The 15727-nt window shown below is 40.4% G+C and overlaps 1 protein-coding gene across 1 annotated transcript in view; it reads left to right on the top strand.

Annotated features, from left to right (window-relative positions):
* SLA2 (Src like adaptor 2) overlaps window positions 1–15727 on the top strand; it is a 291725-nt gene that overhangs the window by 226681 nt on the left and 49317 nt on the right. Inside the window, exon 6 of the mRNA XM_078650513.1 lies at window positions 2023–2172. Coding sequence (XP_078506639.1) covers window positions 2023–2172 — 150 coding nt within the window. The remainder of the gene's footprint in view (window positions 1–2022; window positions 2173–15727) is intronic.

Here is a 15727-nt window from a genome sequence, read left to right as displayed (position 1 = left end):
GCTTGTCTTAAATTTATTTAGTATTTTCCATCAAACTGTTTCATTATATGTTAGTCTATATCAGCTACTTCACTGTTGTGTGTGTCAAGGGATCACAGAATAGGACATGTGCCAGTTGGTACACCCCCCCTAGTTTTACCCAGCATTAAAGGTATGTTGCCCCTATTATATTCATTGCTACTTATTAGTGTATTGTTTTAAAGTGTAGTAATGAAAGAAAATCATACTAACATAAGAATTTGCCTCACACAGACAGGAAATGGAAAGAAAAACCACTAGATTTACCTTGGTCTGTCGGGCAGTTGGTGACGCACACTCAGGTGTCGCTGACACTCTGCGCCATCTTGCTCTCTGATGTGGGGTCAACAGTCCATGGGGCATTGGGCAGAATACAGTTGAATAATTCCAGATGAAGGTAAAACCAGTTGTTATAAGCTATCACTCCAACTCCTCCCTCTCCCACAGTGAGCTAACTTAAATTTCAAAGGTCCCTTTAAGGTGCAACCTGATTTTACAACCACAGCTCCAGTGTCTGAGAATGCTTGCACATTTAGGGCTAGATGTAGGTAGCTAATTACCGGTCGGTAACAGCCAAAAATCGGTAATTATCCTGTTACCGACCGGTATTTAACCTTTTCTAATGTAGGAGGCAGGTTTTAAGGATTCTGTAAATTACCAAATCCTTAAAAGCATGTAGGAGGCACTCAAGTGAGTGCATGTTAGCTTTAAGGATTTGTTATTTACCACCAACTACAGGTTGGTGGAAAATACCGAATACCTTACATAAAGCATTTTTTTGCTTTTTTCTCAGTGCCATGTGGCAGACATACATGCCCTTAGGGCATTGATGTGCGCCACATGTGCACACATGCACGATTCAGGGGTGCAACAGGGTGTCAATGTGACACCCTGCCACCCTTGAATATGTTCCTACTATTACCAATTCGGTATTTACCAAATCGGTAATAGTGAATGGCTTCCCATTCATTCCTTTGGGCCTCCAGACCCATAGGAGTGAATGGGAAGGTGATTCCTTATTACCGAATCAGTATTACCGATTCGGTAATAAGGAATATTACCGAATCGGTAAATTTTACCGATTTATTACCTAAATCACATTTACCGATTCTTAAATACCGAATCGGTAAAATTCGGTATTTAAGAATCAGTAAATTGTGACTACCTACATCTAGCCCTTAGTCTCGTAACAGTCCTTATTTTAAGGGAACATGGCCATTCGTTTCAGTCATGAGGTTCCCAGAAGTGATTCAGTTCACTGTGTTGCGAATACCAGTCTTACTCCCTTATAAAGTTTGTAAAGAATTGTCATTTATCTTTGGCGAGCAAACACTCAAAGCCCAGAGCATAGCAAGTAAAGCGTTTTTATCCTTCTGATACAGATAGATGCATTTATTTTAAATTATACCATAGTAAACTCTTCTATTTACAGCACTTACAAATGGCTAAACTGTGGAAAATGAAAATAAGTTGAAGTTATCATTATTTGAATATCCTGATTCACACATTGGATATGGAAACCCACCAGTCTAATGAGCTATACGCTCCTTTTGATCCCAAGAACTTTCCAAACCTTAACTTGAACTTGTACCAAAATCCATTATTACTGACCCAACTCCCCTACTGCAACATTCTACTCAGCAGGTGGAGAGTGATGAACTTGCTCCACCTGACTGGCATCTTAAATGAAAAATAATGCTTACAAAAGATCTGAAGGTGGAAAAAAGCTCACTTGGTGTACTTTTGGAGGCTCACATACTCTTCAGAGCTAAACCTGCGGATTGAAAACACAGTCTGGGAAGGGTTGAAGTTGAAGACACCCCAAAAGAGGTCTCCTCCACGCATGGATTTGTTGTGTTTCCAATAGTATATCAGCCAGGTGGATATGGAGTGGAAATTACATAAAACATGTTACTTCAATGACATAGTGGGTACTTGGTAACACCTCTTCTTGTTTCTCTGCTCTAATTGGTGTATTTCACAGAAATGTTACTTCTCCTGCAGGAGGCTATTCCTTGTCCATTCGAAGGACCAGTCATGCATCATGGGATTCAATCAAACACTATCGCATAAACCGATTAGAAAATGGCTGGTTATATATCTCTCCCCGCCTCACATTCTCCACTCTTCATGAACTGGTAGAATATTACTCTGGTAAGTTTTCATTTCAACTGTTATATAATTACATGTAAGGATTGATTTGTAAGTGACAACCAATTTGGCATAGTATATTTTAATAACCATAGCTAAACTGTGGGATGAGAATCTTAGGACGCAAGAGGGAGATTGTTTAGGTTGTGATATATTCTCAAACTGTGCTATGTATATACCAATGGTTCTTAACCTTTTGACTTCTGTGGTCCCTCACTTATTCAGTACTAGAACCCAGGAACCCCCATTGAATGATTATTGGAATCTGGGGACCCCCACTGAGTCATTACCTGAAGCCAGGGACCCTGGCCTAAGCATTATTGAGTTGAACCACAACACAATATAGAAAAAAGCATTACTCAAACAAATACGCAAATTATGAAATATTTTATTGGATTTGCAAACAAATATATAACAATATTTTTTTTTTTTAATTTAATAGGACCATTGGAGCTTTTCTAAATTCAATTGAGGCCACCCATGGTCCGTACTAGATTCTGTTTGATGCATTTGCACTGCTCTCACAAATCAATCTGGTGATACTAATATGATTTTTAGCAATTTTTAGCAAATGTACATTTCTTCGCCTTTTCAGACCGTTTACAAAAATGTATTTGTATGTTTTACTTCTGTATTTATACACATTTTATTAATCTGTTAATAATATTTAATTTTCTAAGCTGTCGTGGACCTCATTAGAAGGTTTGCGGACCCCCAGGGGTCTCCATACAAGAACCACTGGTATATACCATTACTAGCATTGAAGTAGTGTTTAAACATTTTACAAAACTTTATTGACCTATAGCAATAGCACTCATTCTGCAGCATCTATGACACATAAGGCTGTAGGACAGAATTACATGATCACATGAAGCTGCAATGCTAATCATATTTGATGAAAATTGTAGGACACAGTAAGAAATCGGAATCATAAATCATAATTTTTATGTTTAGGTTGTTGTCAATCACAATGTTTTTAGTGGTTAGTGAACCCATAAAAGAACTCTTCAGGATAGATTTGATGTTCAGCAGACCCTCTCCATCAAAGAACCTCTTTGACGCCAAGCCCTTTGCTGAGACCTTCATTGTGAAAGCTTTCTTCAATGTTGGTTAGCAATACCAACTGTGAAGGTACTAGATGCTAGACACAACTATTCCAGTCCCAGTGCTTTTCCTGCCACCTACTACTACTTCTCCAAAGGAATGATCTAACACCGTCAAGGAAAATACTGTCCTACCCTAGAATCTTACATCTCAACACAGATCATCGGAAAGAGGGTCTTGAGAGGGCTAGTGGTGCAGATACACTAAGAAGAGCGAGAAGTATATCTGTTTTCACCATCATGTTAAACTGGAGTCACTTTAAATATTCCTTTAAAAACCTATGTAGTTCTGCCAGGAAGATTTCTTTTGTCAACTCGCATGGTAACACTGTTAATCCAGCACCTCATTGTTGGTTCAAATTTATAAGGCAGAAGGTTTTAAACCCCCAACCTATTGCTAAACAAGAAACTGGGTAGCTAAGGCATTGAAGGATTTGAGGTAAAATGTGTGTTCCATTACCCATTAATTAAAAAGCCTTCTAAGAATTTGCCCTCTTCAGCTAATAAGCAACTTATAAAAAAACTAAATAAGGCAATGCACTCCCCCCCCAAAAAAAGCAGGGTTGGTCCTGGATTCTTGTCAGAGTTCACATCATAACAACAAAATTAACATTGAGGCCACCACCAAAAGGATGTCCTGATACACTCAGTACAGTAGGGGATACATTGTAAAAAAAGAGGTTGTAATGGAGAATTTAAATGAGAGATAGGGAAAGATGAGGTTAAATAATGCACAATAATTTGTCCATAGATCCTTTTTGGGAGGGATCATTTTTAAGGTGAACTTTTTTAATATCTGTGAATTACCTGATTCAAAGGCTCACTCTTTGAAAAAACTTGACGACCTCACAACTCTTAGATTTAAAGCTTTCTGACACAGCTGGGAAAATATAGCAATGGAGAGGCCATGCTACTTTAAGAAGCAGTTAACCCTATTGGTCTCCCAGGAACAGACTCTCAGGGGCCTCTGGGTTATAATTCAGGGTTTCAGGAAAACTATTAATGGTGTGCTGGTTAACCTAGCACAAAGCTCAATAGGAAGTTCATCTGTAGAATTTCAGCCAGAGAAAACGTGTCCACGACTATGCCATAAAGCAGTCGAAGTCCTGAACAACCTTAATTTCAAGCAGCATTTAAGGTGATAACTTATGTGGAAGGAAACCTGTTGTATTTACGATTATCCTTTATCCTGGGCTAACCTTAAGATCATATTGCTGGAAGTGAAACCCCCTATCCACCACCACTCAACAGGTCAGTCATCCTGAATTGTTACCATACTCAACCATCTTATTTACCATCAAAAACCATGTATGGTTATAAAAACATATAACCACACTTAGCTTTCTTTAAATCCAGTGTTTAATCTCTCTTCTCAGGGCTTCAGTTGTACCTTTACAATTCTAACTACCAATGTGTATCTCAGACATGTTAATTGCTATTTCCACCAATGTGAATATCTATGCATACTTCAAAATTGGACTTAAAATTAAAAGAATTGAAAAACATCTCCTTGAATCTTGCCATATTTATTTCACTATTTGGCAAACCTTCCAAAACTTGTCAATGGTTTAATTAACCAATGACTTAGCATCTTTAAGACTAGATGACTCTCAGACACCGTTCAGAGGGCCACGGGGCAAGCAGGTGATATTTGTACCTAACTATGGGGGTTGCGGTTGTATGCCTCTGATGTCCCATGATGTCCATCATGTCCCATGTTTCCTTCTATGACTCTGCAAATTTCATCAAGTGCAACCACTTCAGCACTTGACTATCAGTGGTAATAATGGGGAGCAGTAACTGACTTCTCAATAGACGTAGCATGGAGCTGCTTTAGCTCAGTAATTGACAATCTCACATTACTATAATAAACTAACGTCTAACTCAGTAATTGACTTTCAAGAAGAAAAGTTCTGTAATTACTAAATGTAGAAAAATGTACACAACGCAACTTAGTGTCCTGGTACAAGAATAGAGTGCCTCTTGATGCTATTAAGCTGCCCCTCTTTTATGGTCAAGGCAGTTCTCTCCCTGGGTCTGGGTCTAGCGTGATTAATATCAGTACTTACCCCATACTCTTGCATTACCGCACAGATGTTTTTAACTCATTTCACTGGTTCTCACCCTAAGAGTCTCTTTCAGTCCGTTAACAAGCAGGTGCTTCTCGAGCAGTTGCCCGACTCCTCCAATGCTTATTTGCTCACCCTCTTCCAGGCTGCGCCCAAGTGTTAAGGTGAGTAGACATAGGAAAATACTTCCTACAGATATTTGGCCTGCTCTTTACAGAACCTGTAGCCCAAGTTTACGAAAATTGTTTGATCTCCCACCCTCTGTGCATATATCATGGTATAAGGTAGGAATGCCCAATATTGCCTCTCTTATTTCCTATTTCTGTGGAACCACTAGCATGTGCACTCAGTGAATGTTAGTGTACAACCACAGAGGCAACCCACCCACCTGAACCAGGGGTAGTGAATAATTGTTCCAAACAGTAGTTCAGGAGACAGAAAATACTTCAGCACATTTTCAAGAAAAATTCAGTGAAGACTGAAAATTAGTTAAGTGAAAAGATGAAATAAAGTAAAAAGAAAGAAAAAGAAGAAAAGAATAAAGGGACAAGGGACCAGAAATTACAATTAGTGCATCAAAAAAGATCAACAGGAGTTTTAGAAAAATATCAAAAGTTTATTAATCTAAATAATACGCTCATGAGTTAGTTGTTGGTTGCTAAAAATACAATACATCAATAAAAACCAAACAAGTGGCGAACACTACTTCTGTTCGAATAGAAGGGTTTCAATGTAAACATCAAATTATGAGCCCTCTATAGTTTGAGTGCCACCAATGTGTCAAACTCTTCTATTCGAACAGAAGTAGTGTTCGCCACTCATGAGCGTATTATTTAGATTAATTAACTTTTGATATTTTTTTGAAAATGTGCTGAAGTATTTTCTGTCTCCTGAACTACTGCTCAGTGAATGTTAGGCACACTGAGGTGTATACGTACAAGGTGAATCACTCATTTTATCATGATACATGGATTCCATCTCGCTATTCTGTCGTTAGATGTTGGAAAAGCATTCAGTAGAGTAAGCTGGCCTTTTTTTCAATGGCTACTCAAGGAGGTAGGTTTGGGGTCACACATGTTGACATAGATTGACGCCAGCCGTAAGAATCCAGTATCTAGAATATTGGTTAGTGGGCCTAACCAACGAAAAGTCCCTTACATAGAGGTACACTCCACAAATGCCCATTGTCCCTTCTGTTTTTCTTATTAGTCATTGAACCTCTTGCAGCTCATATTAGGTAGCATTCAGATATTAAGCGGATGTAATTTGGGGGGCGAACAACACAAGATCCATCTATTTGCGGACAACATCTTTTTTGACATTGGTGGTATGGCAAACCTCTATTCCGACAGTCTTAGAGGTGGTAGAGTATTTTGTGAGGGGTCTAGGTTAAGGCTTACTTTGGAGAAATCCAATGTTGCTGGATGCAGGATTGCCACAATCAATCAAAGATAGCCTTAAGGGACTCAACCCTATTCACTAAGCCAAGGGAAAAAAATATCTGGGAAACTACATCACACCTGCGCTTCGTAACCTTTATACTGCAAATTATTCCAAGTTTAATGCAATTACAACTGATGTGCATAGACGGCAGAATCTTTTATATATTCTGGCTTAGCAGCATAGCTGCAGTGAAAATAAATGTCTTAACAAGTGGCGGCCAGTATTTGAGTAGGTGGGTGAGCCATGCACACACACTTACATACTCACACTCACCTATCTAAATGCACACTCACTCACACCATACATTCACAAGCATGCATGCATGCATACACCTACCATTCACAAGCACATACCCATGCACACACCTATTCACAGCATGCATGCACTAATACTCATACATTCATACAAACAAACACACGTGCATGCACTAAACCAGAACAAAAAAACATTACTGATTGCAGCGGTGGAGCCTGCAAGGTTCCTGGAGGGTCAGGACTGCTGCCTCCTCCTACTGGCTGACAGTCACTGAGAGGATGCATTAGTCTCTTACTTGTCACAGAGTGGGATGGGGGTCAGGGAGAGTTGCTGGAGTGCCCAGGGTCAGGGCTTTCATTTACGCTCTGCCTTGTCATGAGGGGGAGGACCTCGAGGCGCTTTGCAGGGCTGAGGAGATCATGCCAGGGGGGCTTTGGCATCTTCAGCCTGGCACAGGTCAGCTCAGGTAGACCCGCTTGTGTGCATTTAGCGCATGTCAAGGGCCTGGCAGCCTGACCTGAGCATAAGGAGTGTCTGTCAGTCTGACCTTTGCTCAGCCTGACAGACACTGTTTATGTCTGCAAAAAGGTAGGTGGCCTGGCTCCTCCTCCCTGAAGGACAGGCCACTCATGGTCTTACCCAGACTGCTTTATGTTTTCCAAGCCCTCCCAGTACGAACCCCATAAATTGAATTGATGTCCCTTCAATTGGCCATTGACACTCAGCCCTGGACACTTTAGGACTTAAGTCCCACGTCCGAGGCTATTAGTGACACTCTGCTTCGTCATGAGGGGGAGGAACTCGAGGCGCTGTGCAGGGCTGAGGAGGTCACACCTACAGAGCTGTGACATCTGCAAAGTTCCGTTCAGGCAATCAGGTGCCTACGCATGTATAGCGCCTGGCTGCCTGACCTGAACACAAGGACTGTCTATTAGGCTGACCTTTGCTCAGCCTGACAGACACTCTTTGTTAGAAACTGGGTCTCTATTTGGCAGAGGTATGCACCCTGTCCAAGTAGGGACCACAACCTTAATGAGGGTAAGTCAGGTACAAAACCTAATTGTACCTGTGCCCACAATTTCCAACACTCGTTATGTCTCCAAAAAGGTAGGAGATGGGGCCTCCCTGCCCTAAACGAGGGGCCGCTCCTGGTTTTACCTAGCCTGCATTCTGTATTCCAATCCCTCTCAGCAAGAAACCCAGAAATAGAATTGCAGTCTCTTCAATTGACCATTGATACTTTTATATGAGCTCAAATTTCACGGAAAAGGCTGAAAGCGCACAGTGGATTAGGTGGCCTGGCATTGACGGACATAAAATGCTCTATTAATTTTTCTGACTTAGGGTATTTTTTAGATTTGTCCTTATATGAGACAAAACCCCTAACTAAAATTCGTAGGGCATTGGGTGTGCGCCCCATTAAAACAGCGTCATCTGCGTATAGTAGGGAGGGTAATTTATTTCCATTAATTATTGGGACATCTGTTATTTGGTTGGACAGGACATTATGTAACTCATTAATATATAAGATAAATAAAAGTGGTTCGAGGACGCACCCTTGTCTAACACCTCTGTCTACTACTATGTCCCCTGAAACTGCCCCATCCTTGCTTATTCTCACCCGAGCCCTGAGGTCCCTGTGCAAATATGCTAAAAAATACACCATATCTTTGTCCAACCCATAATCTAAGAGACATTGCCAGAGCCTAGATACATATGGGTGCAACTGCAGTGTGACAAGAACATTAGTAGAGCCTGTGGATGGCCAATCACACAAGCCCTCCTGTATGTATTACTTTGAGAATTTACAATCCACTTTAGAGATATGGGATTGGATTACAAGGAGGCAAGATCTCACCTCTTTTACTCTTGATATACCCCTGGTGATGAAATCCATATTTGTCTCCAGAAAGAACAAGAGAGGGAGTGGGGTGCCGGGAAGACGGGGGCTGTAGAATCTTCACGATTTGCTTGTGTGGAGGGGGAGATTAAATATTTAGACCACTGCAACAAGGAGTTTCAGCTCAGAGAGACTGACCAAATGTAATATTGCCAGTTGTGGCATTGGGCCATGCACTCACCAAATAGAGAAGTGGCAATTATGGCTGTAACTTAAAGAGAAAACATATTTTACACTTATACATCATCTAAGGGCCTAATGTCGAGTATCTACTCAGTCAATCAATCAATCTTGATCTTTATTCGGATAGATATTATCCATAAAAGTACATACATTCCACATAGACCATTGTTAATAAGAAGGTTGTAACTAAACATTGATTATATTACAAGATTATCGTTTGGCATTTTCGTTGTCAGTTACATAATCCTTCATCAATAAAATTTTAAAACAATTGTCAATAAAATATTACACGGATATCGCGCATAACCAATTGCACCTACAATACTAAGGTGCCAAAGTACAATGTGCAAATATGCAGGGGGCGGGCAAATTAATAGATCACATAACCAGTTGCAACTTCAATACTAAAGTGCCAAAATGCAAAGTGCAAATAAGCAAATAGTAAACAAATTAGTAGATCACATAGCCATTTGCAACTTCAATACTAAAGTGCCAGAGTGCAGTGTGCAAAGTACAAAAACACGTAGCCAATTGCAACTTCAATACTAAAGTGCAAGGTGCTATGTGCAAATATGCAAGGAGTGGGCAAACTAATAAATAACATTAAAATTACAAATAGGCATTATACAAAGGTGCCGATGAACAAAGAAAAATTGTAAACAATCAACTCTATGCGCCCCTATATTAATTGTATTGCATATTCCCTCATTTAGAAGTACAATCCGGAGGTATATATAAAGTGCAACCTAGTCCAACATTCAGGGATTCATAGAAGAACGTGAACAAATAGCCATTTTCAAAAAGGTGCATACTCGGTATATTAAATCATCATTATTAACATGCATAATTATTTTATAAGCAACCTTAAAGTCTGTTACCCCTTTGACCTAAAGAACGGTATCAATAACTGCATACTATATTTTTGATAAAAAGTACAAAAAAGCAAGAAATGCAGCATGGACTGTTTTCCTATATTGCCACATGGGCAGACCAGGTCATCAATATTGGGTTGATATCCTAAGGGGAAACACAACAAATATTTTATTGTACCCGATCTAAGGCGAAAAAGAAGGCTTCGCTCCCAGCGAGTAATATCTTTTAACAGATAACTGGCAGGTAAACAAGATGGAAAACCTCCTTCTTCAGCCATTGTTTTGTCCCACGGATATTTTAATAGACTCCTGGGCATATCTTATATCCCCGTAATGTTTATATAATATTTTAAGGATAATCTTTCCGTCAATACTATCTAATTGGTCAGGGTTATAAAAAATGTGGCTAAGATTAACAGCTATCAAACTTGCCCGTACTTCCGCAATCCACGGTATTTCACCACCCCTGTCACATTTTAGGCAATCAGCCAAGATTTCCCTTGTTAATGTGGCTGTTGGGTTTTGCCAAACTTTTAACCAAAACAGGGTAGGGCGAGATCTAATGTAGTCCTCCAAGTAGGGTAAACTTAGCTCATTATGACAGATAAAAGTGGATGATGAAATCGGTAAACCTAAAATTCTCCTACAAAATCTATTTTCTTCTGCTTGGACACTTTTCAGGTTTATGTAGCCCCAAATTTCAGCCCCATAAGTCATAACTGGTACATATTGTGTCCTATAGATTTTAAGTAAGGATAGTACCACCTCTGTTCTTTTGGGTTGAGGGAGGCTAATGACTGAGTTTATTGCTTTTAAAAATTTGGTTGGTCCATATGCCAGATGCGGTGTCCAGGACCCATTATCTGAGAATTGTAAGCCTAAATACGGAAAAGTGCGGGTGCATAGCAAGGAATCTGTGCCCAAGGTAATAGTAGTAATGGAACATTTTTTAGGGCCACACCACATTAAAAAAGATTTCTTAAAATTTGTACAATGGTTCAAACTATTCATAAAAGCTACAAAACCCCTAACTAAAATTCGTAGGGCATTGGGTGTGCGCCCCATTAAAACAGCGTCATCTGCGTATAGTAGGGAGGGTAATTTATTTCCATTAATTATTGGGACATCTGTTATTTGGTTGGACAGGACATTATGTAACTCATTAATATATAAGATAAATAAAAGTGGTTCGAGGACGCACCCTTGTCTAACACCTCTGTCTACTACTATGTCCCCTGAAACTGCCCCATCCTTGCTTATTCTCACCCGAGCCCTGAGGTCCCTGTGCAAATATGCTAAAAAATACACCATATCTTTGTCCAACCCATAATTTAAGAGACATTGCCAGAGCCTTGATCGATTAACAAAATCGAAAGGGGATGTAAGGTCCATAAATGCCAGATAAAGGGGACTGTGTCCAGCGATGGTATATTTCCTGGATGTACGTTGTTACAATGCATGCTTTTACCACGCATGCTTTTACAACGCAGGTTTTTCAACGCAAGTCGTTACAACGACTTGCGTTGGGGGGTGCTGGATAGTGAATAGTTTAATTTACTATTCCAACTCCAGTCCCCGTGGATAATAAATTAAACTATTACCTATCCTAGAGCGCCCCCCAGCGCAATTCGTTGTAATGACTTGCGTTGAAAAACCTGCGTTGTAAAGGCACTGCGTGGTAAAAGTTGCGTCGTAAAGGATGTTTCCCATATTTCCCTATAATTAAGTTAAAGTTCAGACACTGTTCCACCGTTCCAAGATGACTTCGGAAACCCAACTGACATTTATTTAATATATTTGCATCCTCTGCCCAGGTTCTGATTTTATTAAATAAAACTCTCCCCGATATCTTAAGGGTATTATCTATTAGGGAGATTGGTCTATAGCAACTTGGTTTAGATTTATCTCCCTTTTTAAAGATGGGGACGATTACAGATGTGGACCAGGTGTTTGGAATCTTTGTTGTTGTTAAATTGTTAAAAACATTAAGTAGCAATGGAGCCCGAAACTCTAGCCTAGATTTTATAAGGTCTATTGGGAGCCCATCTGGGCCCGGGGCTTTATTTCCCAAGCTCTGGTCTATTGCATCCTCATCTTCTGTCAGAGATATTAAGATTTGGACAGGATTTTGTTTTTCAAGGATGTCTTCATGTTGAGGTGATGAGGCATATATTTTTGAAAAGTGGGCTACCCACACTTCGCTTGTTATATTACAGCTTAACGGGGTAGATACAGTGCCAAACGCTCTTAATGATTTAGTGGCTGACCAGAAACCGTTTGTATTGTTAAGCTTGGCAGATCAAGCCAGGTTACTCTTATGCTCTTTTAAAACCACGTCCCGCCTATTCTTTACTTCACTTTTGTAGGTGTGCCTTAGTACTCTAATTAGGTCAGGGTCTCTTGGGAAAGCTGATAGAGCAGCTCTGGGTTCGCTATTAGCCCGGGAGCAAATTCTATCGAACCACCTTGGGTCAGATTTAAGTATGTTTAAGAAAAGATTGGTTCTGTTGGGTAAGACACATTACTTTGTTACTGCTGATAAATGCAATCAAGAACAAGTACTCTCTGATACACAAATAACTTGAGAAATGAATACTCAAATTGCAAAATCATGAAATAAAATGCTTGTATTATATAATTTATAACATAATGCATTCAATTTATATCTGAATTACTTCATTCAAAGGTAACATACAATGCATGATTGGACTGTCAAGAAAAGTGCAAAAAAGGTGACTTTGAGTGAAAGGTGCTCAATGAGACAGGAAGCTACTGATTTATGTCACTGGTAGGAAGGACTCTGCACCTCCTCCCCCTGAATGATTCCTTTTTCTACACCCGGATACGACTGGCCAGTGCGCCACACGGACTCAGGCTTAGTTTCCCCAGTCTGAAACCAAAAACTGTCATCATTATTCCTGTCTTGAGAAAGACCCGCCTGACCGCCCTCTGGGGCGCAAGAGGGTCGAAACGTCGACGCATGTCATAGGTCCAGAACCACTAGGATCCCAATAGGAACACTAGGACTCCTTGGTTCAAAATCAGCATCTGGACAATGAAACACTTGTATATATTCGTATATAGGAAATCCCCCTGCACTGTATATTTCTTCACTCATTGAGCACCTTTCACTCAAAGTCACCTTTTTTGCACTTTTCTTGACAGACCAATCATGCATTGTATGTTACCTTTGAATGAAGTAATTTAGATATAAATCGAATGCATTCTGGTATAAATTATATAATACAAGCATTTGATTTCATGATTTTGCAATTTGAGTATTCATTTCTCAAGTTATTTGTGTATCAGAGAGTACTTGGTCTTGATTGCATTTATCAGCAATAACAAAGTAATGTGTCTTACCCAACAGAACCAATCTTTTCTTAAACATTAATTACCCAGGTTCTGAAGGACACGGGGTTACCCCTTTTCTTTAATATACAGATTTAAGTATGGCTATGGGTCTAGAAATTAGTTCTTTGATCCCTGCACATAATAAAATTAAGGCAGGTACTACCACTGGGTTGGGATCTGCAAATGTCAAACAACTCTCACAAAGTGATGGATACGTTTTTACCATCTGTTGGAACACCTTTGTGCAGTCCATGCCCTGCCATTTAACTCTTAGGTTATCAGTAGAAATTACTAAATTACCAGACCCTAGCTCCTTTCTATTTTTGGGTCTAGGGGCTGCCCTAAAAGAAACTAAGATAGTATTGTGGTCCCCAAAAGTTGATACCCTGACCTCTGCTGAAACTAAGTGATCTTCCAACTGAGCAGATATAAAAACATAATCTATAATTGACGCTCTTCCGGAACCTCTATAAGTGGGTATTAGGTTATCCTCGTGATTTATGGCTGCAATATCCATGACATTTAAAAAACTACTATTTGATAAATAAGATGTTAATTCGTAACCTCTCTTACAAGGATTAACTAAGGTATTTTTGGGTGGGGCTCACAGTGTTTCCCCCTGCTATTTTTGCGTTAAAGTCACCACCCAAACATATCCCTACCGGGTTATATTTTTCCAGCAAGTTATCCATTCCCAAAATAAAGTTAAAGAGATTAACAAAATTAACATTAGGCGAAGTTAAAAAATCATTATTATAAAAATTAATAAAACAGATAGAAATGCCCCGTGTGTAGACCAAGGCTTGGAAGTTAGCATTATTGGTGGGGATTGATGTCACTCTACCACCTGAAATAATACTGACCAAGATTGATAAACCGCCCGAAGGTCTGCCATGCTTAGGGTGAGGAGATATAATGTTGAAACACTCATAACCTTCAAGGTATAACTCTTTAGTTGCCCAAGTCTCCTGGAGCATAAGAATGTCAAATTGATTGATCATATTAACCCATTCTTCAATATTTAATTTATTGGCCAAACCGGCCACATTCCAGCTCAACACCCGTAATAAGGATGGGTCGGAGCGATCGTCTAAAGTGATAATTTCAGCCCCATTATCGATATTAGTTATAGGAATCTCCATGGGAACAATAGGAACGGAGTCAATTGGTTGGGATTGGGGAAAAGGTCAATCAAGAGTATCTAGATTGGAAATAGCAGTAAACCTGTTTGTCAGCCGGAGTGGTGGACTGCTGAATGGGCACTGTGTAAGCAGTGGTCTATAGAAGAACCCAAGAGGTAATACACAGATATTTGTGGGTAGAGGGCAGTTAATCTCTCTGGTGTTCAGTATAGATCTAACGGTACCTGGGCGACGAAAATTAATGACAATACACTCGCCCCTTATGATTTCTTCTGCTAGTCCCACACATCCCACCCTTCGTGCCATTATATTTTTCCTCTATATCAGATCTCCTGTACCCCTTATATTTTGCCAACCAATCCTTGCATTTGTTCCGTAATTAGTCCCAGGATTCTGATTTGTTTTTCTTTAATGAGGGTACCCCTGCAAGAATCAAAACATACGGACAAGAAGCAGGGGGTAAATTGAAAATATCCTTATTAGGCTCCGTATCCCCACTAATACAATTATCGACTGTATTCATACAGACTGTCGGGCCAACGTGGGCATCACTAGGGGTCAGTGGCGGCTCGTAATGTCGATGAGTAGTGGGGCGGGCACACACAAGCACAGGCACACTCCCTTCCTCCCATCCCTCACAAGCACCCACACACACATACTCACTCCCATCCATCTACATGTGCACTCACACCCATCCATTCACAAGCGCGCACACATACACCCATCATTCGCTAGCACATACCCATGCAAACACCCATTCAAAGCACACAGCACTAATTCACATACATTTTCACTCAGAGTAACCTTCTTTCCGGAATAAAACTGTTTCATAATACCCGATTCTTCCCTTAAGTGCGTCTTCTCGTCTCACACGACGAGAACTCTGGACTTCGCCCTCCCCGGCACGCTGTCTAATTCCTGGCTGTTTAATGCTATTTACAGGAACTGCAGAAGTCAAAACATCAGCGGCAGCAGCTCCTGTGAGGACAAAAGACACCGAGAGATAGGAGCTCGGGAGGAGGTGCGGGTGACGTTTGGCACGCTTTACCCGGCTGTGGGTAGCGGCGCCGGCCTGTGGGGAGCACCAGGCACCGGGCCTTTTTTCGTTCGTGTGAGTTGCAGATTACCAACTTGACATGGAGACCCCAGAACATTCTTGGGCATAGGGGAGCATGGTATAGGGGGCAGGGCGTCATAAAGGCCCTACTAGGATTGAGAATGGAGCCATAACATAAAC

This window comes from Lissotriton helveticus, chromosome 7, assembly GCF_964261635.1.
Source record: "Lissotriton helveticus chromosome 7, aLisHel1.1, whole genome shotgun sequence".
NCBI classification, from domain to species: Eukaryota; Metazoa; Chordata; class Amphibia; order Caudata; family Salamandridae; genus Lissotriton; species Lissotriton helveticus.
Note: the sequence above shows the minus strand (reverse complement) of the source record. Positions and strands in the feature narration are given on the sequence as shown.